General features: G+C 37.7%; 1 protein-coding gene across 3 annotated transcripts in view; it reads left to right on the top strand.

The window, feature by feature from the left end:
• The window catches only part of RECK (reversion inducing cysteine rich protein with kazal motifs), a 72,952-nt gene that overhangs the window by 28,745 nt on the left and 17,416 nt on the right, over positions 1 to 26,791 (top strand). The window contains exons 7-14 of one of the 3 annotated variants that reach the window (XM_082843205.1): positions 1,613 to 1,646; positions 3,407 to 3,496; positions 3,855 to 4,052; positions 13,513 to 13,780; positions 16,612 to 16,791; positions 21,014 to 21,226; positions 22,901 to 23,037; positions 26,157 to 26,297. In XM_082843205.1, the coding sequence (XP_082699331.1) occupies positions 1,613 to 1,646; positions 3,407 to 3,496; positions 3,855 to 4,052; positions 13,513 to 13,780; positions 16,612 to 16,791; positions 21,014 to 21,226; positions 22,901 to 23,037; positions 26,157 to 26,297 (1,261 nt within the window). The remainder of the gene's footprint in view (positions 1 to 1,612; positions 1,647 to 3,406; positions 3,497 to 3,854; positions 4,053 to 13,512; positions 13,781 to 16,611; positions 16,792 to 21,013; positions 21,227 to 22,900; positions 23,038 to 26,156; positions 26,298 to 26,791) is intronic. The other 2 variants (XM_082843206.1, XM_082843207.1) reach the window with 2 other exon arrangements.

Raw genomic sequence — 26,791 nt, 5'->3', positions numbered from 1 at the left:
CACCCAGTTAAGAGGGGCTGGAAAGTTGGTAGCAGATGACTTTTTTTTTTTTTTGGCTGCACCAGGTCTTAGTTGCCACGTGTGGGATCTTCAGTTGCTTGCAGCATGAGGGCTCTTTTAGTTGCGTCATGCGGGATCTAGTTCCCTGACCAGTGATCGAGGCCGGACCCCCTGCATTGGGAGCTTGGAGTCTTAACCATTGGACCACCAAGGAAGTCATGGTAGCAGATGACTTTTTAATAGTGATTTAGATCATTTTATTGAAAGTGTTCCTGAAACCATTGAACCAAAATAGAGGGCTACCTATAATGGGTAGCTGAAAAGTCAAACTAAAACAAAGAAACATGGATGAAGAGAAATATAAAAAAGACCACTATTAAAGAATACCAAGAATATTTACTTTTCACTATTTTATATTATTTGATGAGATCTCTAACAGAAAAAATTCATACTGGGTGAATTCATTAGCCCTTATCTATGGGTCCTGGGTATTTTGTTTTGCTTTGGATAAATCAAGTGTGGTTTATTCCTACAGTAGAATATTATTTAGTAGAGAAAATGCAGTACAGCTGTACACAACTACATAGATGGATCCTTTGAAGCTAGGTTTTAAGTGTCAGTAAAGCTGATCCTTTAATAAGTCTAGATCACGTAGCCAGCTTGGAAGTTAGTTGCAAATAAAAGCCAAAATCATCTCTATTCATTAGTAAGGGTGTACTTGTTTTCCATCTACCTTTTATTTATGCCCATATTCTTTTAAGAATTTATTCTCTTCCAAGTGTGATATTAATCATAGTCTACAAGCCCTGATTATCCAAATAGCATTGTACAAGGAAGTTTTTGTTTGTCTTGTTTTGTTTATTTTCCTTACAGTGACTTTAACACAGTGTGGTATTTTCTGAACAGTGATCTAAGAGATCTAAAAACATTAATTCTAGTCTCAGATTCTACTTTTGACTTGCTCTGTGACCTGGGGCAGTCTCTCCCCTGCTAAGGAAATGGTTTCTTTATCTGTAATGTGGTAGAGAGATTCCCCAACTCTGGCCCCAGGATGGCTGCATAAGAATCATCTTTGAGGCCTTGTTTTAAATTTAGATTTCTGTGCTTCATTCCCAAATTCCAATTCTGTAGTCTAGGGTAAGGCCTAGGAAGGCCAGGTGTTCTAGTGCATGGCCAGGTTTGAGAACAATTAGAGGTGATCTCCAAGGTCCTTTCAACTCTAAAATGCAGTGGTTATATGAAATATGTATTTCCCTAAATAACCTTTATTATATTATTTTCTGAAAGCTTTTTTATGTTCTACAAGAAACAATTGAGATTACTACATTGTACTTTCCCCACATACACACATTGGTACAGCTTTACATAAACTTGGTTTGCTATAATGTGGTCAGCTTGTGGCTTGGGTGATAATCTTGATCCCCAAAATGTATTAGAAGATGGTTTCTCTTTTCACCAGAATGCCATATCATAGTTTCTTTGTTTTTAATCTTGGATTTAGAGAAGGATTAAATAGTTTGATATCCTGATTTCCATATAACTATAAAAGTGGAATAAAATTAGAAATTCTATGTGGTTGTTAATTTCTGTTTTTTTTTCCTTTAATTTACAGAATGCTCTTTTCAGTTGCATTAGCAGAAATGAAAGTAAGTATATTGTTGATGGTTATACAAGCAATCCAAAGAGAAAAACATGGTTTACAGAATATGATTTAGCTGTTATAAATATTGCCAAAACTCTGACATTATAACTTAGGCTGTTACTAAACCGTCTGTAGGAATGTGCACAGCAGGATTCTGATAGGCTCTTTCCTCTGGAGTGTTTGGGCCATTCATGAATTCTAACAATTCCCATGTCCTAATTACAGATTTACAAAGCAGATATCAGTGCTGGGTGTTTTAGAGGAAGATCATGCCCCACTTGGATAAACAGGAAGTTGAGCACTCCCACGTGATATAAACAGAAGTTGAACACTCCCACGTAATATAACGTAATATAATTGCAGCACTAGCTGAGGGCTGCCTCTCAGTTCATTCAGCAGATATTCACTGACTACTTGCTCTGTGCAGGGCAGATGCACACCTGTGGGGGACACAACCTGTACACAAAGAACTCTGGGACATGGTGGGTATGGGATAGAGTTACTGATAAGGTGCTGCGGGAGTTCAGAGGAAGGAGGGATCACATCTTGCAGGGGTGCTTAGAGGTGACTTCATGGAGTTGGTAGCTGAACTGGGCCTTGAAGGATGGAGAGATTGGAGGAAGGGAATTCCAGCTGAAGGGAACAGCGAGAGCAGTTGGAGATGGGGAAACACATGTGAGGAGTAAAGAGTTGTTAGGTGAGCTTGGCAGTGGGGTGTATTAAAGTATAAGAAACATTAGCTGTCTGTACTTTATCTTCTACTCTTTCTAACTGGGGTTTAGTTCAAGATTTTCCAGATAGTCTTTAGCACATAATCCTATATCCTCCCACACTGAGGAAGCCAGCCTAATTGGGGCATCAGAAGACAGGCATCTTTGTCCTATTCTCACTTGTCTTCTCTGTCCTCAGCATCCCTCACCTCTGCCCCCAGTTTTAGCTTCATTGAGGTTGACAATGATAAATGTAGCCATTAATGATTGTTCTTTGTGATTAAAATGAACAATTCATCATTGAACAATGTAAGTTTGTTAGTAATTTCAAATCAGAAACTTAGCTGGCACAATAGGTATGAAACAGTTTCCTTGTCCAGGAAAGAGGCTTGTCTTGCTATCAGTGTAGTCCTACTTTAGTTCATTTGTATATGATTTTATCATTATCATTATTTCTGGAAGTCGCCTGAGTTCCCTGCTCATTCCTTGGTCTGTGGAATCCACCAGAAACCTGATTCTGGTTCCTCTATAACCATCCCTAATTATTATCAGAGGTTTCCTACCTGCCATTTTCTTAACCTTTTCCAGCCATACCTCTACCCTTTTGGCTCCCTTCAGCCTCCCACAGACCCCTTAGCCTCTCCTATGAGGACCTCTTGTTCTTCATTATAAATCCCACATCTGCACCCCCAGCCACTCATCCTGCTCTTCCCAGATACCTTAAATAGTCCACCTTGATTTTTAAAAATACATACATCCAGAATCGTTTATTCCAAATGTGAGTTTTACTTTTCAGTGTTGAAGCAATCATATCAGTTTTGAGGTGAGCACTTTCAATTTAGGCATAGTCTTGGAGATTTTCAAACAGTATAGAACTTTAGGGATTTTGTTTCAAGATGGACAGTTATATAATTTGCAAATTTATGAAGTGGTCCTGATATCTCTTGGTTTTTACTGGTCCTATTTTATAAATGTGAGGTATTTGGGGTTTTGTTTTATTTTGATATGTTTGATTTGTTTTGCTTTGGTTTGCTTTGTTTATGAATCTCCACAGATCCAACGTGGAAGGAAGCTGTTCCAGTGGTTCTCAGCATGGGTGCTATTAGCATTTTGGGAGACAGTTTCGATTATATGAGACTTTCCTGTATGTTGCACAGCCCTGACCCCCATGTGCTAAATGCCAGCAGTCATCCTTAAGTCATCATGAAAACCAGAAACACTTCCACATGCATCCAAATTCTCCCAGGGGCTGGTACTGCTCCTGCTGAGAACCACTGCACTATAGACTATAAGTTGACAAATAGTGACTTTCTCAGACCAGTGAGCACCTGAATGTCCCCATGGCCATGCTTATAGTAGTGCTGACTTTAGCTACGTGTCTTCTATGGCATGGTTTTATTTCTGAAATTCAAAAAGACACATATTGTTCCATCATTATTATGATGATTTAATGTTAGCAAATAGCTGATTTCATTTCAATGTAATCTTTTTTTTTCCCCTAGTGGGCTCAGTTTGTTGCAGTTATGCAGGCCATCACACAAACTGCCGAGAATACTGTCAAGCCATTTTTCGAACAGACTCTTCTCCTGGTCCTTCTCAGATCAAAGCAGTGGAAAATTATTGTGCCTCTATTAGTCCACAATTAATACACTGTGTAAACAATTATACCCAATCTTATCCAATGAGGAACCCAACAGATAGTAAGTAAAAGCCACATATTCCTCTCATTTCAATCTTTGGTAAAATAATTTGTAAAAAAAAAATACGAAGTAAATTCTTGAAGATATCTACAGTCTGGGTCATTTGGGAAATACCAGGCTTCCTTTGGTCTTTAGATTTGGCAGACTGGACATTATCATCACAGCTAAAAGATGCTGAGAAAGACAGGGCTGTGAAGGGTATGAAGAAACAGGCACTCTCTATTCTGAAGTGGGAAAATTCACTGGTATGGATACTTTAAGAGGGAAAATTGGGTTATGCCCATGAGACTTTCAAATAATCATACCTTTTAATCTAGCAATTCTATTTCTCAGAAATTATCCTTCACAAAAACTCACAAATTTTCAAAAATACATCTATACATATAAAGGATGTTTACTACAACATTGCTGGTATAGAGAAAAATTTTAAATGACCTAAACATCCACCAATAGGATATTGATTAAAGTTGATTAAATAAATTATATATCTGTATAATAACTACATTATACAATCAACATACTGGAAGATGTATTATGTAAATCAATGAAGTTAGAACACTCCCTCACACAATACACAAATATAAACTCAAAATGGCTTAAAGACTTAATTATATGACATGATACCACAAAACTCCTAGAAGAGAACATAGGAGAAACATTCTCTGACATAAATTTTAGCAATATTTTCTTAGATCAGTCTCCCAAGGCAAAAGAAATAGAAGCAAAACAAACAAATGAGACCTACTCAAGCTTATAAGCTTTTGCACAGCAAAGGAAACCATAAACAAAATGAAAAGACAACCTGTGGACTAGGAGAAAATATTTATAAACAACACGACCAACAAGGGCTTAATTTCCAAAATATACAAACAGCTTATACAACTCAATATCAAAAAAGTAAACAGCCCAATCAAAAAATGGACAGAAGACCTGAATAGACATTTCTCCAAAGAAGACATACAAATGACCAGCAGGCACATGAAAAGATGCTCAGTATTGCTAATTGTTAGAGAAATGCAAATCAAAACTACAATGAGTGAGAGGGCAGACAGCAGAAGCAAGAAGAACTACAATCCTGCAGCCTATGGAACAAAAGCCACATTCACAGTAATATAGGCAAGATGAAAAGGCAGAGGGCTATGTACCAGATGAAGGAACAAGATAAAACCCCAGAAAAACAAGTAAATGAAGTGGAGATAGGCAACCTTCCAGAAAAAGAATTCAGAATAATGATATTGAAGATGATCCAGGACCTCGGAAAAAGAATGGAGGCGAAGATCGAGAAGATGCAAGAAATGTTTAACAAAGATCTAGAAGAATTAAAGAACAAACAAACAGAGATGAACAACACAGTAACTGAAATGAAAAATACACTAAAAGGAATCAATAGCAGAATAACTGAGGCAGAAGAACAGATAAGTGACTTGGAAGACAGAATGGTGGAATTCACTGCTGCAGAACAGAATAAAGAAAAAAGAATGAAAAGAAATGAAGACAGCCTAAGAGACCTCTGGGACAACATTAAACACAACAACATTTGCATTATAGGGGTCCCAGAAGGAGAAGAGAGAGAGAAAGGACCCAAGAAAATATTTGAAGAGATTATAGTCGAAAACTTCCCTAACATGGGAAAGGAAATAGCCACCCAAGTCCAGTAAGTGCAGAGAGTCTCATACAGGATAAACCCAAGGAGAAACACGCCGAGACACATAGTAATCAAATTGGCATAAATTAAAGACAAAGAAAAATTATTGAAAGCAGCAAGGGAAAAACGACAAATAACATACACGGGAACTCCCATAAGGTTAACAGCTGATTTCTCAGCAGAAACTCTATAAGCCAGAATGGAGTGGCATGATATACTTAAAGTGATGAAAGGGAAGAACCGACAACCAAGATTATTCTACCCAGCACAGATCTCATTCAGATTCGATGGAGAAATCAAAAGCTTAACAGACAAGCAAAAGGTAAGAGAATTCAGCACCACCAAACCAGGTGTACAACAAATGCAAAAGGAACTTCTCTAAGTGGGAAACACAAGAGAAGAAAACGACCAACAAAAACAAACTCATAACAGTTGAGAAAATGGTCATAGGAACATACATATCGATAATTACCTTAAACATGAATGGATAAAATGCTCCAGCCAAAAGACACAGGCTTGCTGAATGGATACAAAAACAAGACCCATATATATGCTGTCTACAAGAGACCCACTTCAAACCTAGGGACACATATAGACTGAAAGTGAGGGGATGGAAAAAGATACTCCATGCAAATGGAAATCAAAAGAAAGCTGGAATAGCAATACTCATATCAGATAAAATAGACTTTAAAATAAAGAATGTTACAAGAGACAATGTTACAAGGAAGGACACTACATAATGATCAAGGGATCAATCCAAGAAGAAGATATAACAATTATATATAATATTGTAAATATATATGGTGCACCATAGGAGCACCTCAATACATAAGGCAACTGCTAACAGCTATAAAAGAGGAAATTGACAGTAACACAGTAATAGTGGGGGACTTTAACACCTCACCTACACCAATGGACAGACCATCCAAACAGAAAATTAATAAGGAAACACAAGCTTTAACTGACACAATAGACCAGATAGATTTAATTGATATTTATAGGACATTCCATCCGAAAACAGCAGATTACACTTTCTTCTCAAGTGCGCATGGAACATTCTCCTGAATAGATCACATCTTGGTTCACAAATCAAGCCTCAGTAAATTTAAGAAAATTGAAATTGTATCAAGCATCTTTTCTGACCACAATGCTATGAGATTAGAAATCAGTTACAGGGGAAAAAACGTAAAAAACACAAACATGTGGAGGCTAAACAATACGTTACTAAATAACCAAGAGATCACTGAAGAAATCAAAAGAGGAAATCAAAAAATACCTAGAGGGCTTCCCTGGTGGCACAGTGGTTAAGAATCCGCCTGCCAATGCAGGGGAAACGGGTTCAAGCCCTAGTCTGGGAAGATCCCACATGTCATGGAACAACCAAGTCCGTGTGCCACAAGTACTGAGCCTGCACTCTACAGCCCGTGCTCTGCAAAAAGAGAAGCCACCGCAATGAGAAGCCAGTGCACCACAGCAAATAGTAGCCCCCTCTCACCTCAACTAGAGAAAAGCCCAGGTGCAGCAACAAAGACCCAGTGCAGCCAAAAATAAAATTAATTAATTTTTAAAAAATCATTAAAAAAAAACCCTAGAAACAAATGACAGTGAAAACACGACAATCCAAAACTTATGGGATGCAGCAAAAGCAGTTTTAAGAAGGAAGTTTATAGCAATACAAGCCTACCTCAATAAACAAGAAAAATCTCAAATAAACAATCTAACCTTACACCTAAAGGAACTAGAGAAAGAAGAACAAACAAAACCCAAAGTTAGTAGAAGGAAAGAACTCATAAAATCAGAGCAGAAATAAATAGAAACAAAACAATAGCAAAGATCAATAAAACTAAAAGCTTGTTCTTAGAGAAGATAAACAAAATTGATAAACCATTAGCCAGCCTCATCAAGAAAAAGAGGACTCAAATCAATAAAATTAGAAATGAAAAAGAAGTTACAACAGACACCACAGAAATACAAAACATCCTAAGAGACTACTACAACCAACTCTATGCCAATAAAATGGACAACCTGGAAGAATTGGACAAATTCTTAGAAAAGTATAGCATTCCAAGACTGAACCAGGAGGAACTAGAAAATATAAACAGACAAATCACAAGTAATGAAATTGAAACTGTGATTAAAAATCTTCCAACAAACAAAAGTCCAGGACCAGATGGCTTCACAGGTGAATTCTATCAAACATTTAGAGAAGAGCTAACACCCATCCTTCTCAAACTCTTCCAAAAAATTGCAGAGCAAGGAACACTCCCAAACTCATTCTATGAGGCCACCATCACCCTGATACCAAAACCAGACTAAGATACTACAAAAAAAGAAAATTATAGACCAGTATCACTGATGAATATAGATGCAAAAATCCTCAACAAAATACTAGCAAACAGAATCCAACAACACATTAAAGGGGTCATACACCATGATCAAGTGGGATTTATCCCAGGTATGCAAGGATTCTTCAATATATGCACATCAATCAATGTGATAAACCATATTAACAAACTGAAGAATAAAAACCATATGATCATCTCAATAGATGCAGAAGAAAGCTTTTGACAAAATTCCACACCCGTTTATGATAAAAACTCTCCAGCAAGTGGGCATAGAGGGAACCTACATCAACATAATAAAGGCCATATATGACAAACCCACAGCAAACATCATTCTCAGTGTTGAAAAACTGAAAACATTTCCTCTAACGTCAGGAAGAAGACAAGGATGTCCACTCTCGCCACTATTACTAAGCATAGTTTTGGAAGTCCTAGCCACGGCAATCAGAGAAGAAAAAGAAATAAAAGGAATACCAACTGGAAAAGAAGAAGTAAAGCTGTCACTGTTTGCAGATGACATGATACTATACACAGAGAATCCTAAAGATGCCACCAGAAAACTACTAGAGCTAATCAATGAATTTGGTAAAGTTTCAGGATACAAAATTAATGCACATAACTAATAAGAACCTGATACATATTTTAAAAAACTCAAAAATTCAGAAAAAAGAAAAAATTAATGCACAGAAATCTCTTGCATTCCTGTACACTAATGATGAAAAATCTGAAAGAGAAATTAAGAAAACACTCCCATTTACCATTGCAACAAAAGTAATAAAATACCTAGGAATAAACCTACCTAGGGAGACAAAAGACCTGTATGCAGAAAACTGTGAGACACTGATGAAAGAAATTAAAGATGATACAATCAGATGGATAGATATACCATGTTCTTGGATTGGAAGAATCAATATTGTGAACATGACTATACTACCCAAAGCAATCTACAGATTCAGTGCAATCCCTATCAAATTACCAATGGCATTTTTTACAGAACTAGAACAAAAAATCTTAAAATTTGTATGGAGACACAAAAGACCCCAAATAGCCAAAGCAGTACTGAGGGAAGAAAACGGATCTGGAGGAATCAGGCTCCCTGACTTCAGACTATACTACATAGCTACAGTAATCAAGACAATATGGTACTGGCACAAAAACAGAAATATAGATCAATGGAACAGAATAGAAAGCCCAGAGATAAACCCACGCACCTGTGGTCAACTAATCTATGACAAAGGAGGCAAGGATATACAATGGAGAAAAGACAGTCTCTTCAATAAGTGGTGCTGGGAAAACTGGACAGCTACATGTGAAAGAATGAAATTAGAACACTCCCTAACACCATACACAAAAATAAACTCAAACTGGATTAGAGACCTAAATGTAAGACTGGGCACTCTAAAACTCTTAGAGGAAAACATAGGAAGAACACTCTGTTACATAAATCACAGCAAGATCTTTTTTGATCCACCTCCTAGAGTAATGGAAATAAAATCAAAAATAAACAAATGGGATCTAATGAAACTTAAAAGCTTTTGCACAAAGGAAACTACAAACAAGATGAAAAAACTCTCAGAATGGGAGAAAATATTTGCAAACAAATCAACGGACAAAGGATTAATCTCCAAAATATATAAACAGCTCATGCAGCTCAATATTTAAAAAAAAACTCAATCCAAAAATGGGCTAAAAACCTAAATAGACATTTCTCCAAAGAAGACATAAGATGGCAAGGAAGCACATGAAAAGCTGCTCAGGGGCTTCCCTGGTGGCGCAGTGGTTGAGAGTCCGCCTGCCGATGCAGGGGACACGGATTCATGCCCCAGTCTGGGAAGATTCCACATGCCGCGGAGCGGCTGGGCCCGTGAGCCATGGCTGCTGAGCCTGCGCGTCCGGAGCCTGTGCTCCGCAACGGGAGAGGCCACAACAGTGAGAGGCCCGCATACCGAAAAAAAAAAGAAAAAAAAGCTGCTCAACATCACTAATTATTAGAGAAATGCAAATCAAAACTGTAATGAGGTATCACCTCACACCAGTTAGAATGGGCATCATCAGAAAATCTACAAACAACAAATGCTGGAGAGGGTGTGGAGAAAAGGGAACCCTCTTGCACTGTTGGTGGGAATGTAAGTTGATACAGCCACTATGGAGAACAGTATGGAGGTTCCTTAAAAAACTAAAAATAGAATTACCATATGACCCAGCAATCCCACTACTGGTCATATACCCAGAGAAAACCTTAATTCAAAAAGACACATGCACCCCAATGTTTATTGCAGCACTATTTACAATAACAAGGTCATGGAAGCAACCTAAATGCCCATCGACAGACGAATGGATAAAGAAGATGTGGTACATATATACAATGGAATATTACTCAGCCATAAAAAGGAATGAAATTGGGTCATTTGTAGAGACATGGAGGGATCTAGAGATTGTAGAGACATGGAGGGTACATATATACAATGGAATATTACTCAGCCATAAAAAGGAATGAAATTGGGTCATTTGTAGAGACATGGAGGGATCTAGAGACTTCACTCATACTGAGTGAAGTAAGTCAGAAAGAGAAAAACAAATATCGTATATTAACACATGTATGTGGAATCTAGCAAAATGGTACAGAAGAACTGGTTTGCAGGGCAGAAATAGAGTCACAGATGTAGAGAACAAACTTATGGACACCAAGGGGGGAAAGTGGTGGGGGATGGGGGGTAGTGTGATGAATTGGGAGATTGGGATTGACATACATACACTATTATGTATAAAATGGATAACTAGTAAGAACCTGCTGTATAAAGAAATAAAATACAAAAATAAATTTTAAAAATAAATAAAAAAAAGAAAACTACAACGAGAGAAGGAAAAGAACTACACCTCACACTAGTCAGAATGGCTGTCATCAAAAAGTCTACAAATAAATGCTGAAGAGGGTGTGGAGAAAAGGGAGCCCACTGACACTGTTGGTGGGAATGTAAATTGGTACAGCCACTATGGAGAACAGTATGGAGGTTCCTTAAAAAACTACAAATAAAGTTACCATATGATCCATCAATCCCACTCTTGGGTATATTTCTGGAAAAGATGAAAACTAATTTAAAAAGATACATGCACCCCAATGTTCATAGCAGCACTGTTTACAATAACCAAGGCATGGGGCTTCCCTGGTGGCACAGTGGTTAAGAATCTGCCTGACAACGCAGGGGACACAGGTTCGAGCCCTCGTCCGGGAAGATCCCACATGCTGCAGAGCAACTAAGCCCATGTGCCACAACTACTGAGCCTGTGCTCTAGAGCCCACGAGCCACAACTGCTGAAGCCCTCGTGGCACAACTACTGAAGCCCCCACACCTAGATCCCGTGCTCAACAACAAGAGAAGCCACCACATTGAGAAGTCCGTGTACCGCAACGAAGAGTAGCCCCTGCTCGCCGCAACTAGAGAAAGCCCATGCGCAGCAACGAAGACCAAATGCAGCCAAAAATAATTAAATAAGATTTATTTAAAAAAAAAAATAGTCAAGGAATGGAAACAACCCAAGTGTTCATCAACAGATGAATGGATAAAGAAGATGTGACATACACACACACACACACACATACTCACACACACACACAATGGAATATATTACTCAGCCATAAAAAAGAATGAAATAATACCATTTGCAGTAACATGGATGGAGTGGAGATTATCATACTAAGTGAAGTAAGTCAGACAAAGACAAATACTAAATGATATCACTTATATGTGGAATCTGAAAAATAATACAAATGAACTTTTTACAAAACAGACTCATAGACATAGAAAACAAACTTATGGTTACCAAGGGGGAAGGGGAGTGGGGTGAGGGATAAATTAGAAGTATGGATTAAGATGTACACTACCATATACAAAATAGGTAAACAACAAAGATTTACTGTGTAGCACAGGGAGCTATATTGAATATCTCATAACAACATATGGAAAAGAATAAAAAAACCCAACATATATATGTATAACCGAATTACTTTGCTGTGCGTGTGAAACTAACACAATATTGTAAATCAACTATACTTCAATACAAAAAAAAAAAAGATGTCTGTTTACAGAAGTCCAAGATGTAATAAGCAAAAAAAAAGCAAGTTTCAGAACTAAATGTGTATAGTAAGGTACATTTTTAGTTATATACCTATTTGTTCCACATTATATGGATGTGTAATGTTTGAATTTTACCAATGAAATTTATTACTTTTATAATAAAAACATCAATATAAATGAGATCCTGATACTTTTAAAAAATTAGGGCCTCCTAATGAACTTGCATGTTATGGGGTCTTCAAAATCTCAACTTTGGAAAGCCTATAATCCACTTTGTTCATTTAGAGATGATCAGACTTTAAGAACTGACTAATTAAGCAAAACTGGCAAGAGACTTGTAAGACTCAGAAGCCAGATGCCAATGTTTTGATTTACACTGGGATATTGAACGACTTGTTTTTGTAAACTCAAAAGCAGTGCTATGTGCCTTGTTTGGCCAGAATCTAAAGCAGAACTCTAAGGCTTATGACATTTGTGTGGTTGTGTGATGAAAATCAGAGGGTGAAGCATTTGCCATGATAACCTTCATTCATTTTAAAGGCAGATCTGTCTTCACTGACATTTAGGCTATAGAGAGGTGCTGCTGAAGCAACGTTGATAGATAGCAGCTCAAAAAAAAAAAAAAAAGGCGGAAAAATGTTTTAAGGGTAGAACAACCATCTCAATGTCTGTGCTAATACATAGGAAATCCGGAAAAGAAAGCTACAGACAGATAACAGATATGCCTGAATAAGCTTCTTAAGAAGTCAAACTCCTAAGAAAACTACTTCAAAGAAGCCCTCTGAATCCTATAGACTGGTTGAAACTGTTCTCTTGCTTTCTGATTTTTTATAGAAAAGTAAAGGCAGAAGCAAACTGATATCTTGTCAGAGTTTTTAATTGTATTATTTAAATTACTACTTAGATTAATTCATTTGCACAGATTTGTAAAAGCTTTATATCCCAGAATGTAATGAAATACAGTATTTGTGGTTATTGCTATTAAAATTAGTCACCTTTCTCATTATGTCAAGAACATAATCCCTTTTAGGTAGCTGTTTCTAGCATGAAATAATTTCAGTTTGATCTACAATACCCTTTCCAGGAACATAAAATGCCTTGCATGTAAGGACCTCTTAGGTGTAAGAGGACCTTTCATTTATCTAGGAATAGTGCTGGAGATCCCATGATTGGGCACAGTGGTGAATCTGGGAATAAATACCTAGTCTACCTTTAGCTTTTCACTTATTTGCTATATTGCAAAGTAATGGAGAGAGAATTTGGTAGGCTTAGTATCCTGGAGAAATTGACATGACTCAAGAGTAGTGACAGGTTCCAGTACACCACTGGGTCCTTCTGTCTGAGCAATGCATGACATAAAACCAGCTAATTAAGCCACTTATATTCTGAAAATGTAGGTTTATATTGCTGTGACAGAGCTGAAGATCATGCTTGCCAAAATGCCTGCAAGAGAATTCTGATGTCTAAGAAAACAGAAATGGAGATTGTTGATGGCCTCATCGAGGGTTGTAAGACGCAGCCTTTGCCTCAGGATCCACTTTGGCAGTGTTTTCTTGAAAGCTCACAATCTGTTCACCCTGGAGTCACTGTACACCCTCCTCCCTCTACAGGCCTTGATGGCGCTAAATTGCACTGTTGTTCTAAAGCAAACACTTCAACGTGTAGGTCAGTACCTCATTTTCCTTTATTAAAAACAGTAGAAAATAGCATTTTAATTAATGAATTTAAGTCTAGCAAATGTGTGTTATGTTCTTGCACTGTGTAGTCTTAAGAGTCTAGAAGATATAAAATCATTCTTTCATCCAGCAGATATTTATTGAGCATGATGTATATATAGAACACTGTTTTTGTACATTGAGCTAAAAGCACTGTGTTTTGCGGTGTGGAGGTTTAGCATTGGCAGGGCAATAAATATTTAAAGATGATGCAATATGAATTCTACCCTCGAGGTTATCGTCAAGTAAGCTTACAATTTAGGAGATGTTTTGACCAGACATCTAAGGGATATTCTTTTTGTTAAATTGTGAAACTTTGAACTTAATCACCTTTTTGCATGTGTTGGTGAATAACCTGGGCTGGCACTTATATCCAAAGTTAGACAGCAGTGTATTGGCATTCATTTGGATGATACACTTAGAGATAAAAAATTGGCAATACTATTTGTGTAGGTTGGAGGAAACACAATCTAGAGATAAGAATAAATGGAGATAAGGTAAAGGTTTAACACAGGTGAAACAGAAGTTTGCTTTATTAGAGATATTTTGGGTGAAAAGGTACCACATATTACTAGAATATCCTGAAATGAATATGACATACGAGGAGTGAAACGATCTTTCCTCTGGTTTCTAAATTGGATGGACTTTAGCAAAAACTTGTGCCTAGAATAGCTCATCAGACTTTATCAAAGATATGAAAAAATCTGGAAAACATCCAAAGAAAATTAACAGAAGGGCTAAAAGAGAAGTTAAGTTGGCCCTATAATTCAGGAAATTGTATTGCTGATAGGAATTAATAAATGTACATATGGGAGGGATGCTGAGTACTTCTTTGAATGTCTACAAAAGAGTTTATGCCCTGTAGTCACTGGAGATAGGACTGGCTGTGTCATCCCAGAAGAATTTCAGTAAGAAATGTGGCACCTCTTACCTTGATGTAAGGTTTTATGGTTTACTGAATGCTTTCACTTTCATCTTGTTTCATCCTCATGAAACCTTACAAGATGACTGGTATCATCTTATGACTGATGTCAATTTGTATAATTCTTGTATATATATAGAAAACTAACTCTGAGATGTTAAACAATCTGTCCAAGGTCATTCAGAAAGTTAGGACTAAAGAAAGGACTGATTTCCAGATCAAGGTACCTAATGGATTTTTTTTTTTTTTTAATTTTTTTTTATGGCTGCGTTGGGTCTTAGTTGCTGCGTGCAGGCTTTCTCTAGTTGTGGCAAGCAGGGCTACTCTTTGTTGCGGTGCGCGGGTTTCTCATTGCTGTGGCTTCTCTTGTTGTGGAGCACAGGCTCTAGGCACAGAGGCTCAGTAGTTGTGGCACGTGGGCTCAGTAGTTGTGGCTCACGGGCTCTAGAGCACAGGCTCAGTAGTTGTGGTGCACAGGCTTAGTTGCACCGCGGCGTGTGGGATCTTCCTGGACCAGGGCTCAAACCTGTGTCCCCTGCATTGGCAGGCAGACTCAACCACTGCACCTCCAGCGAAGTCCCTACCTAATGGATCTTGATATCAGCTTTCTCATCCCCATCATGTGTAAGCTCAATTGAGAGCAGGGACTTTGTCTCTTTTATTCACCACTGCATTTCCAGTGCCTTCAACAGGGCCTCACACAAAACAGGCACTCAATAAATGCTGGTAGAGTGAATGAGCAAACTTATAAAAGTAAAGATACCCTCCTCATAGGGGTAATTATGAGAGTCAAAATGTGACAGGGGTGGAGAATTTCTGCTTGTGATTTTGCATATTCCGGTAGTATTAAAATTTTATATTATGTGTTACTTTTTTTGACACTTTTATTACATTTATAAATGTTAAAAATTAAACTAATGAATATGATGTGTGAAAGCACTTTGGAAATGATACTGATGTTATTTTAGCTTTATATATGCACTGAAGTTGCTTTATAATCATCGAGTACTGAAATAAAAATGCATACGTACTACAATAGTGTGTATATATATAGTATATATTACTATATACAATAGTTTATAGCAGCTTTGGAATTCATAAAGCCTTTACATGTAGGCTATCTTGGTATATCTTAAGGAATGTAAGTGGCTTGGGGATACTTTTTCAGGGAGAATCCAGTGGACCCTAAGTCTATAATGCTTTTTAAAAGGAGTCTGGGGCTTCCCTGGTGGCTCAGTGGTTGAGAGTCCACCTGCCAGTGCAGGGGACGCGGGTTCGTGCCCCGGTCCGGGAAGATCCCACGTGCCGTGGAGCGGCTGGGCCCCTGAGCCATGTCCGCTGAGCCTGCGTCCGGAGCCTGTGCTCCGCAACGGGAGAGGCCACAACAGTGAGAGGCCCACGTACCGCAAAAAAAAAAAAAAAAGGAGTCTGAGGATCATGTCACAGTTTTGCCTCCTGTGATTGAAGTATAAATATAGTGGACTATATCTTTGTGGAGGCAACACCATATGCTTTACCTTACTTCAAGTAAAGGTAAAAGAGAGATCAGAAATATAAAGGGGAATAATTGTGCCAAGAATAAGGATGTACAATACTATAATTAAACATTAAATTTAGCACTGAGCTTTCTAGAAACCATAGCAAAAAGGAAAGAGATGGATAATAAAGCTAACTTTTTCATATAAAAGATGACTTTTTCAGGCTCTAAATTCTAGAAGATAGATCTTAGTCTTTTGGTTTTTGTACTTTTTTTTCGTTTATGTTCTAAAGTACAGTTCATAGAGTTCACGTTTTATGCAAATCAAATATTTATTCATTTGGCTCATCTGTACGTTTCTTCATTTGTTCTTTTGTTTCAGGGAACTGTGCACTAAACTTTATAGCATGAGCTGGGGCAATACACAGAGTTGGCAAGAGTTTGATCGCTTTTGTGAATATAATCCAGTGGAAGTGTCCATGTTGACCTGTTTAGCAGATGTTCGGGAACCTTGCCAGTTGGGCTGTAGAAATCTTACTTACTGTACTAATTTTAACAACAGGTAGGAGCAAATTACTATACGTGGAATAGAAGTATTTTATCATTAATTGCCTTGTTTTTAAATAAGTGAAAAGATCATTTTACTCTGATTTTGTTCCTGCTAAGTTAAAAGGAAGTAGTATACCTTTATCATTTCATCTTTAAATGCTATATTCTATCTTGTAAATCACCCCTGGGAAAGGAAGCACTGTAACAAAGTCCCTTCTAATCTCGAGATACTTCAAACTTCTAGAACTCAAAGAGTCTCCTCTGCCTTTAGTCTACCATCTTCCCCTCTCCCTTCTGCTGCACCACCAGTGGAAATAATTCACTGCAGAATAAAACACTGTGAGCAGTTTGCTCATCCAAATGCCCTCTTACGGTCAATTTGTGGTTTTTTTGTTTTTTTGTTTTTGTTTTTGCGGTACGCGGGCCTCTCACTGTTGCGGCCTCTTCCGCTGCGGAGCACAGGCCAGGACGCGCAGGCTCAGCGGCCATGGCTCATGGGCCCAGCCGCTCCGCGGCATGTGGGATCTTCCCGGACCGGGGCACGAACCCGTGTCCCCTGCAATGGCAGGCAGACTCTCAACCACTGCGCCACCAGGGAAGCCCGGACAATTTGTTTTGAAAGACCTTCAGATTGGTTGAAGTTCCCACTCAGTGAGTCCCCTATTTCATACAAAAACTTTCTTTACAGAAGCAATTTGAATAGGTGTTTCCCTGAGATATCAGTTAAGGTATGAAAAATAAGGGCCAAGAACTGAATTAATGGCTGAAGAAGCAATGAAGAAAACAGAAAAAGGGCATCCAGAAGCATAGAGAATGCCATATCAGAGAAGCCAGAGAGGGAGAGTTTCTAAAGAAAAGGGGACTGGCTGGTTTTATGAGCTGCAGCCCAGAGATCAAGAACACAAAAAGGAAGAGAATCATTCAGTTGAGGCAGAAGGAAGTTCAGAGGATACTCACCTCAAGCTAACACACATCCAATCCTCTTAAAAGTATTCAGATTATTATTTTGAGTAAGAAAATTGAGGTATCTTTACAACTAGTGTTAGCCAATAAGGACCTGGCTTAGAGGTTGAGCAAATTTGAAGTCTATGAAATGTTTCAAGTTAAATTTGCACATAGTTCTAGCTTCTGGTCATGGTGGAGCAGTTTGTATCAGACTGCCACTCCTGTCAGTACCAATTATGAGCTCTGCACAAAATATAAAAACATAATTGTTTTGAAGGCATTTGAGAGTGACCAAAAGCAGGAGGAAGTACATCTCATGAAAGATAGAAGCCACACTGAGTGGGGGCCACATTTATCCAGTTTTTTCTTCATGGGCACTCTCAGTCCCCTGGCATGGCATATAGAATTCAAGCAAAAACCAGCAGTCTTGGGCTGAGGAGTTAAGAGATCACAGTTTGGGGCTGCCAGAGTGGCTGGATATGAAATTGGAAAATCTCAGAAAGGAGGGAACCACAAAAGGAGATGCCCCAACAATCTGCATACAAGCTCCCCTTAAATCCTTGAATTTAACAGAGTCACAGGGTACAACTTTAACATACAAAAGCCAATTATATTTCTGTATATTAGCAACAAACAATTAGAAAATGAAATTTATAAAAAAAATTTACACAATTGCATCAAAAATATGAAATACTTAGAGATTAACAAAAGATGTGCAAGAACTCTACACTAGGAACCAGAAAACTTTGAAGAGAGAAGTTAAATGGAGAGAAGTACCATGTTCATGGATTAGAAGACTCAATATTGTTAAGATGTTAATTCTCCTGAAACCAATCTCTAGATTCCGTGCAATCTCAATCAAAATCCCAACCAGCTTTTTAAAATAGAAAGTGCCAGACTAATTCTAAAATTCATATGAAAAGACAAATAACCTAGAAGAACTAAAACAATTTTTTTAAGGAATAAATTTGGAGAACTTACAGTACATGATTTCAAGACTTATTATAAAGCAATAGAAATTAAGTCAATGTAGCAATTCCCTGGTGGTCCAGTGGTTAGGACTCTGTGCTTTCACTGCCGAGGGCCCAGGTTCAGTCCCTGGTCAAGGAACCTAAGATCCCACAAGATGTGTGGTGCAGCCAAAAAAGAATAATAATAAATTATATAATAATAAATAAATAAAAATTTTTTAATTTTAAAAAGAAATTAAATCAATGTAATATTGGCATAAGTTTAGACAAATAGATCAATGAGAAAATAGGCAAGAATAGACCCACACATATAAATTGATTTTCAACAAAGGCAGCAAGGCAATTCAGTGCAAAAAGAAACATCTTATCAACAAATGATGCTGGAACAACTGAATATCTGTATGAAAAAAATAAAACCTTAACCTCCATCTCACACCATCCACAAAAATTAATTCAAGATGGGTCGTAGAACTAAACATAAAAGCTAAAAATAAAAGCTTCTAGAAAAAAAAAATAGGAGACTATGTTGATAGCCTTGATATAGCCAGAGATTTTGTAGGCAGGACACAAAATACACTAATTATAAAAGAAAAAAATTAATGAACTAGAGTTCAACAGTAAACATTTTTGTTCACCAAAAGACACCATTTAAAATTTGAAAAGATAAGCCACAGTCTGAGAAAAAATATTCAATATATTACACATGTACACACACACACACGTGCATTTGACAGAGGTCCTGTATCCAGAATATATAAATAACTCCCACAGCCTCATAATATAAAGTCAAACAACCCAATTAAAAAATGGGCAAAAAATTTTCAAGACACTTCATCAAAGAAGACATCAAAAGAGCCACTTAGTATATGAAAAAGTGTATTACCATTAGTTATGCAAAATGCAAATAAAAACCCCAATGAGATGCCTCCTCATACCAAATAGTTAAAATTAGAAGACTGACAAGCATGTAAACCAACTAGAAGTTTCATACATTGCTGGTGAGAGTGTAAAATGGTATGACCACTTTGGAAAACAGTTTGGCAGTTTCTTAATAAGTTATGACCCAAAAATGCCATTCATAGCCAGGGGAAAGAGATATGAAAACTAGAAACAACCTTAATGTCTATAAAACAGTGAATGAATAAACCAGCATTTCTCAAAGTGTGGTCTGCGGTCCCCAAAACCCCTTGAGATCAAAACTATTTTTATAATAATACTAAGATGTTATTTGCCTATTTCACTCACATTCTCAAAAGAGTGAAGAGTGAAGTTTTCCAGCTGCTTTAAGACATGATACAGCAACAGATTGAATGTAGGAGCAGATATGAAAATGCAGCTGTCTTCTATAAAGCCAGACATTAAATAGATTTTCAAAACTATAAAACAGATCTACCCTTCTCACTAATTTTTGCTTTAACATGTAATGGGTTTATTATCATTTTAAATGAATAAGTACTTTAAAAATCTCTCAGTTTTGATTTACAGTGTGATGGGTAGGGGTGGATATAACCCACATAAACAAAAACTTTTTGAGAACTTAATAATTTCAAGAATGTAAATGAGTCATGAGATCAAAAAGTTTGGGAACCACTGAGATAAACCAATTGTGGTACATTTATTAATGGAATACTACTGAACAATAAAAAGAACAATTTGTATGTATAACAACATAAGTAAATCTCAAGAAGATTATTTAGCTAAAGACACTAGACCCAAAAGAATACATATAGTATGATTCCATTTATATGAAGTTCTACAACGGGCAGAATTAATCGATGGTGATCTAAGCACAGATGGTGGTGGCCTCTGGGGTGCAGTCAGCAGGGAGGGCATTGACTGGACAGGGACACAAAGGAACTTTCTGACATGATGGAAATGCTTCTTTATTGATTTGGATATGCCTGTGTAAAGGTACATGTTTGTTAAATCACATCAAACTAACCATAAAATCTGTAAATTTTATTTTTATAAATAATACCTCAATTTTTAAAACTTGGACTTTAATATTTATTTTGTGAAATGAAAGAAATGGTATAGTTGGAGATGGTAGTCCTGTCCACAGTGTTTTAAAGTTTTTAACTGCCTCACAAAAATCTGTATTATAAAGAAAGATTGCAATCAGAGTCTTAATGCTAGTGTCTATGTCTACATTGAATTTTCATATATTCAAAGCTGACAATCTTTGATAGGTTGTATGTACTTTCTTCCTTAAAAAAAAAATCAGATTTTCCTGATGCATTAGCATGTCAAGATTTTACATGTTGTTTCTCTGTAGAAAGTAATTGCCTCTTGATTCCTTCTGGACTTTTTTCTCTTCAGACCAACAGAACTTTTCAGGAGTTGCAATGCTCAGTCAGATCAAGGAGCCATGAATGACATGAAGCTGTGGGAGAAAGGAAGCATAAAGATGCCATTTATCAACATACCTGTTCTTGACATTAAAAAGTGCCAGCCAGAAATGTGGAAAGCAATAGCTTGTTCACTGCAGATTAAACCTTGTCATAGTAAATCCCGGGGAAGTATTATTTGCAAGTAAGTTTCTTTCATCATAATGACTCTCTGGTTTTGGTTCAGACCTTTCATGATCTCTATCCACAGCCTATCTTTAGTTTTCTTTCCCACCACTTCCTTTTGCCCATCACCCCCACATGTTAAATGCTTTTCCTCCTCTGCTGAAAATACTCTTCCATCTCCACTCGCCCACTGCCTGTCCTTCTTAGCCCCTCTCAAATACCAGTCATTCCTATGGAATCTTCCCAGATTTCTCCAGCTGATAGTAATTTATCCTTACTACAAATTTCTGTAGACCTTTATTTGTACTTCTCTTATGGAACTTAGTTCAAGAAACATTGCATATCTTCAATGCACAATTCTATTTGTATATTTTAATTTGTGTACTTGTTTTATATTCTGTTAGACCTTGCTCTCCTTGAGGAGTTTATTCTTCTTTGTACCTCTCTTTTCTTATCTCCTCTCTCCTCTCTTTCTCCTCTTCAGGGATTAGCATAATCCTAATATGCAATAGGTATTCCAAAAATGTTTGATGAGTGAAAGACTTAGTAAATATAGTCATTAGGGCCTGTTCCTAAAACATTTTGTGAATGGTTTGCTTAAGATCTAGGATAAAGTACAAGGACCTACTGTATAGCACAAGGAACTATACTCAGTATTTTGTAATAACCTATAAGGGAGAAGAATCTGAAAAAGAATATATATATATATAAAGAAAAAGAATATATATATATATATATATATATAACTGAATCACTTTGCTATACCTGAAACTAACACAACATTATAAATAAAACTATACTCCAATAAAAAAATAAAATCTAAAAAAAGCAAATAGGAAGACAAAAAAAAAAAAAGGATCTAAGATAAAGATGAAAGCTGCTGTGGTGGGTGAAACCAAAAGCATTAACTACATAGTAATCTGTGTCAGCTGCTCTTCGAGCATCTTTTTTTCCAAAACCAAGGTAATATCTAGCCCTTAAGGTGTTGGTATGTGGCTCAGTGCTGCTGGGCACTTGATGACTGACTGCAGATTATTTCAACCTTGAATAGGGTCCGGATCTGTTCTCTGACATGACTTGAGGGTGGGCTGAGTAGGGGAGAGATGAGGGGTAACTACTGGATGACAAGCAAGAGGCAACAAGTGGGAAATTTATAGACTCTTAGCACAGAAATTTTATAGATGTCAAATCCCTATTGAAGACAGAAAATTTTAAAGTAGTGGATTTTCCAGTTGTTATAGGCCAAACACCTTAATGTTGATAACAAAGCAGATTTTTAAAAAGAGAACGGCAGGAAGGGAGTGATAGAAGAAGAAAGGAAGAAGCAAGCATGCATAAGGTCCTGAGACAATGTATGATTTTGCAAAGAGCAAATCAGATTAGCCTAGGTTCATTTCCTTTCAAAGACAGTGAAAAGCCACACTGATGGTAGCAACAGTAAGTATGAGTGTAACATTTGAGCAAGGCCTTTGATCTCAGGTCGGAGAAAGTTAGGCATGCTTTGATATGGTAATACATTACTTACTCCTCAACTTAATAAGGTCTGCTATCACTCCTATTCTCTTTTGTCATAGTTACACCTATAAAGTGTGAAACATTGTTGAGTTATGAAAACTGAAACAGAATTGATATTGGCTAGACAACGTGAGGCAGTTCCTCAAACCCTAAATTTGTGTGTGTTTTCCTTTTCAAGATCAGATTGTGTGGAGATTCTGAAGAAATGTGGGGACCAGAACAAATTCCCCGAAGACCACACAGCTGAAAGTATTTGTGAGCTTCTGTCACCTACAGATGACCTGGAGAACTGTATACCTTTGGATACATATCTCAGTGAGTACTTTGGTTTTTTTAATTTCAAAGGCTTCTCCCTTCTGTCTCTGCCCTTGTTGTTTGCTTTGGATGAGTATCATTCTGTTAAGAATATGTGGTTTAATGATACTACCTCAACTGCAGACTCTTATTTGCTTGGCCTCTTTGGCTCAGGAAAGAATTGTCATCTTTCTCTCTTTTCTTTTTTTAATTTTTATTGGAGTCTAGGTGATTTACAACGTTGTGTTAGTTTCAGGTGTACAGCAAAGGGAATCAGTTATACATATACATATATACACTCTTTTTTAGATTCTTTTCCCATATAGGACATTACAGAGTATTGAGTAGAGTTCCCTGTGCTATACAATAGGTCCTTATTAGTTATCTATTTTATATATAGTAGTGTGTATATGTCAATCCCCCCATCTTAAAATATGTACAGAGAAGCAATTATTATATCAGTCTGAGGAGGTAGTGAACTGTTATCAATCAGGAATTCTAAGTGGTGAATCAGGGGCCAGCATACTCAGATAACCAGCTCTTTATCATTGCCGTCTCCTTGCCATGATTTGACCAAGAAGTGGAATTTCCCCTAGGGATTCTTCAGCTTTCTGTCGTCGGAATATCAGTGGACCTGAGCCAGGTGTTGGCTTGGACTTATCCACCAAATAGGGGGTAAGGAATGATGGTCTGGGTTAGTTCATGAAAAATGGAATTTTTCTGTGCCAAATACTCCTGCCAAGAGCTAGAAGAATAAGTTGGTATCTTCTTGAGGGATTCTGGAGCTAAGCTTCCAGGCAGGAGGTGACTATGTGTGGTGGAAACCAGGGATTAACAAGTAGGACTCATACACACCATGTAGTTAGGGTAAGGGAAGTGTTTAGGCTGCCACCAGGGGGCATTAGTGCCATGGGCTAGCTGGAAAGGCAGTGAGTTCAGCTCCTGCTAGCTTTGTTTTCCTGTGTTAGAGAGGATTAAGTTCAACTGCAAATAACAGAACAGATAGAAGCAAAAGAAAGCCCAGAAGTAAATAGTCCAGGGCTGTTATAGTGGCTCCATCATCAGGAACCTAGCCTCCTTTTTCTTTCTCCACCATCCTTAGTGCTTGGCTTCCATCATCAAGGTTACTTCATGTATTTATCGTCACAACATGACTACTGTAATTCTAGCCACCATATCCTAGTGTAAGGGAAAACCACGCCTAATTGTAAGGGAAACTGGGAGAGATGTTTTTATCTGTGGGCCCATTGCCATCCTGCTATATATAGCAGAAAATGTCTGCTATATTTTCTCAAGACAAACAAACTGTGTCCCTTAGCCTTAGTGACCAGTATAGAAAACAAGAGAGCATTAGACTAGAATCATAGGCAGATCACTTCTTTGAGTCTCAGCTTCCCTATTTATAAAATGATTGGGCTGGATGAGATAAACTCCAAGAGCCCTCTACCTCTGTTAGCCTTAGAGGGTGAGTCTGGCCTAAAATCAAGTAGGCAAAATGAATGTATTCACAATCCTGGATGCTATTAGAGCAGTCAAATATATGTGTAGAAGGAAACTTTTTCAGTGGGAGGAAACTTAAAGAAATGCTTTTGTTTAAATTTCAATACTCTTTTTAAATATCACACATATAGTTGGCCCTGCATATCCACAGGTTCCGCATTTGCAGATTGAAAATATTCGGAAAAGAAAAATTCCAGAAGGTTCCAAAAGGCAAAACTTGAATTTGCTGTACACCTGGCAACCATTTACATAGCATTTACATTTTATTTACAACTATTTACATAGTATTAGGTATTATAAATAATCTAGAGATAGACTTCCCTGGTGGCGCAGTGGTTGAGAGTCCGCCTGCCGATGTAGGGGACACGGGTTCGTGCCCCGGTCCGGGAAGATCCCACATGCCGTGGAGCAGCTAGGCCCGTGAGCCACGGCCGCTGAGCCTGCGCATCCGGAGCCTGTGCTCCGCAACGGGAGAGTCCACAACAGTGAGAGGCCCGCGTATCGCAAAAAAAAAGAGAAGCCACCGCAATGAGAAGCCCACGCACCACAACGAAGAGTAGCCCCGCTCGCCGCAACTAGAGAAAGCCCACGCACAGCAATGAAGACCCAACACAGCCAAAAATAAATAAATTAATTAATTAAATTAAAATAAATAAATAATCTAGAGATGATTTAAGCTATACAGGAGAGAGTACTTAGGTTATATGCAAATACTATGTATGCCTTTTTTTTTTTTTAATGGTTTTATTTATTTATTTATTTATTTATTTTTTGGTACACGGGCCTCTCACTGCTGTGGCCTCTCCCGTTGCGGAGCACAGGCTCCGGACGCGCAGGCTCAGCGGCCATGGCTCACGGGCCCAGCTGCTCCACGGCATGTGGGATCCTCCCGGACCGGGGCACGAACCCACGTCCCCTGCATCGGCAGGCGGACTCTCAACCACTGCACCACCAGGGAAGCCCCTGTATGCCATTTTATATAAAGGACTTGAGCATCCTCAGTTTTTGGTATCCATGGAGGTCCTGGAACCAATCCCCCACAGATACTGAGGGATGACTGTATATTAAATGAGATTCTTCCTTGGTCATTGTTTAACAAGAAATATAATCATGGTATAGGGTCCATCTTACCATAATAAATTATCATCATTTATGGTGAAATGTGCTAAATTATCCCTCTTAGACATAAGCTATTTGACTACCTTATTGAAAATATACCTGTTACTTTCCATCCCCTTACACTGCTTATTATTTATTGTTATCTGACTTTTTATTTACATAGATACACACACACACACACACACACACACACACACACAATGTCTATTTATTGTCTATTTCCTGATCAGAATGTAAACTCTATGTTAGAGATTTGTCTATTTTGTTCACTACTGTATCTCCAGTACCTAGAACCTTGCCAGGTGTATTGTAGGCACCCAATAACATTTATTTATAACAAATGAATGAATGTATGTTTATGCTAAATGCACAAATGATCAAGGAATCTGAGTATTTTAATAGCTTACTAGAATCAGTCCTCATGAGCTGTCCATTTGTTCCAGATGTCATTAACTCAGACAATTTACAGACCTCTGTTACTCTTTTGGGTTGGTTAAACTGATCTGTTTTTGTTTTTTCAGGACCAAGTACTTTGGGTAACATTGTAGAAGAAGTGACTCATCCCTGTAACCCAAATCCTTGCCCCGCTAATGAGCTCTGTGAGGTAAACCGGAAAGGGTGTCCGTCTGGTGATCCCTGCCTTCCATACTCTTGTGTTCAAGGTAAGAGGTAGATGGGTGGGGTGTGGGGTGGGTATGAGTACGTGCCTCTGCTGTTTCTTCATAGGAGTTATCTTTGGAATGAGATTATTTTCTAAATTATGTTTTTCTATAATGTTCAAGGTTTTTCCAACATGTATTATTTATGTAAGCAGAAAAAGACAAAGACAAATGTAATTTTCAATAGTCATTTTGATTGTAACCTAATTTCAATCCAAAACCAGACTCTCATAACGAGTCATAGGGTTCTTGACAACAAAAGAAGAAAGACCCTTGGGCCAGCTTTTTGTACTTTGTCTTCTATGCTGTAATGTTTGAGAAGATGTACTGCACATTGTTCGTGTTTTTTCTTTTCTCTCCTTTAAAACATGGAGAAATAGCATTCTCAATCGGATGTGTAATTATCTTCATAAATTTAATGTTGTGCTGAAATGCACATGATCTTAAGGCTGAAAAATTTTTATCCCATAGAATTTTTATGGTCTTTATCTCTCTGT

Source organism: Leucopleurus acutus, assembly GCF_964270905.1.
Source record: "Leucopleurus acutus genome assembly, chromosome: 7".
NCBI lineage: Eukaryota > Metazoa > Chordata > Mammalia > Artiodactyla > Delphinidae > Leucopleurus > Leucopleurus acutus.
This window is presented reverse-complemented; position numbering and strand designations above follow the sequence as displayed.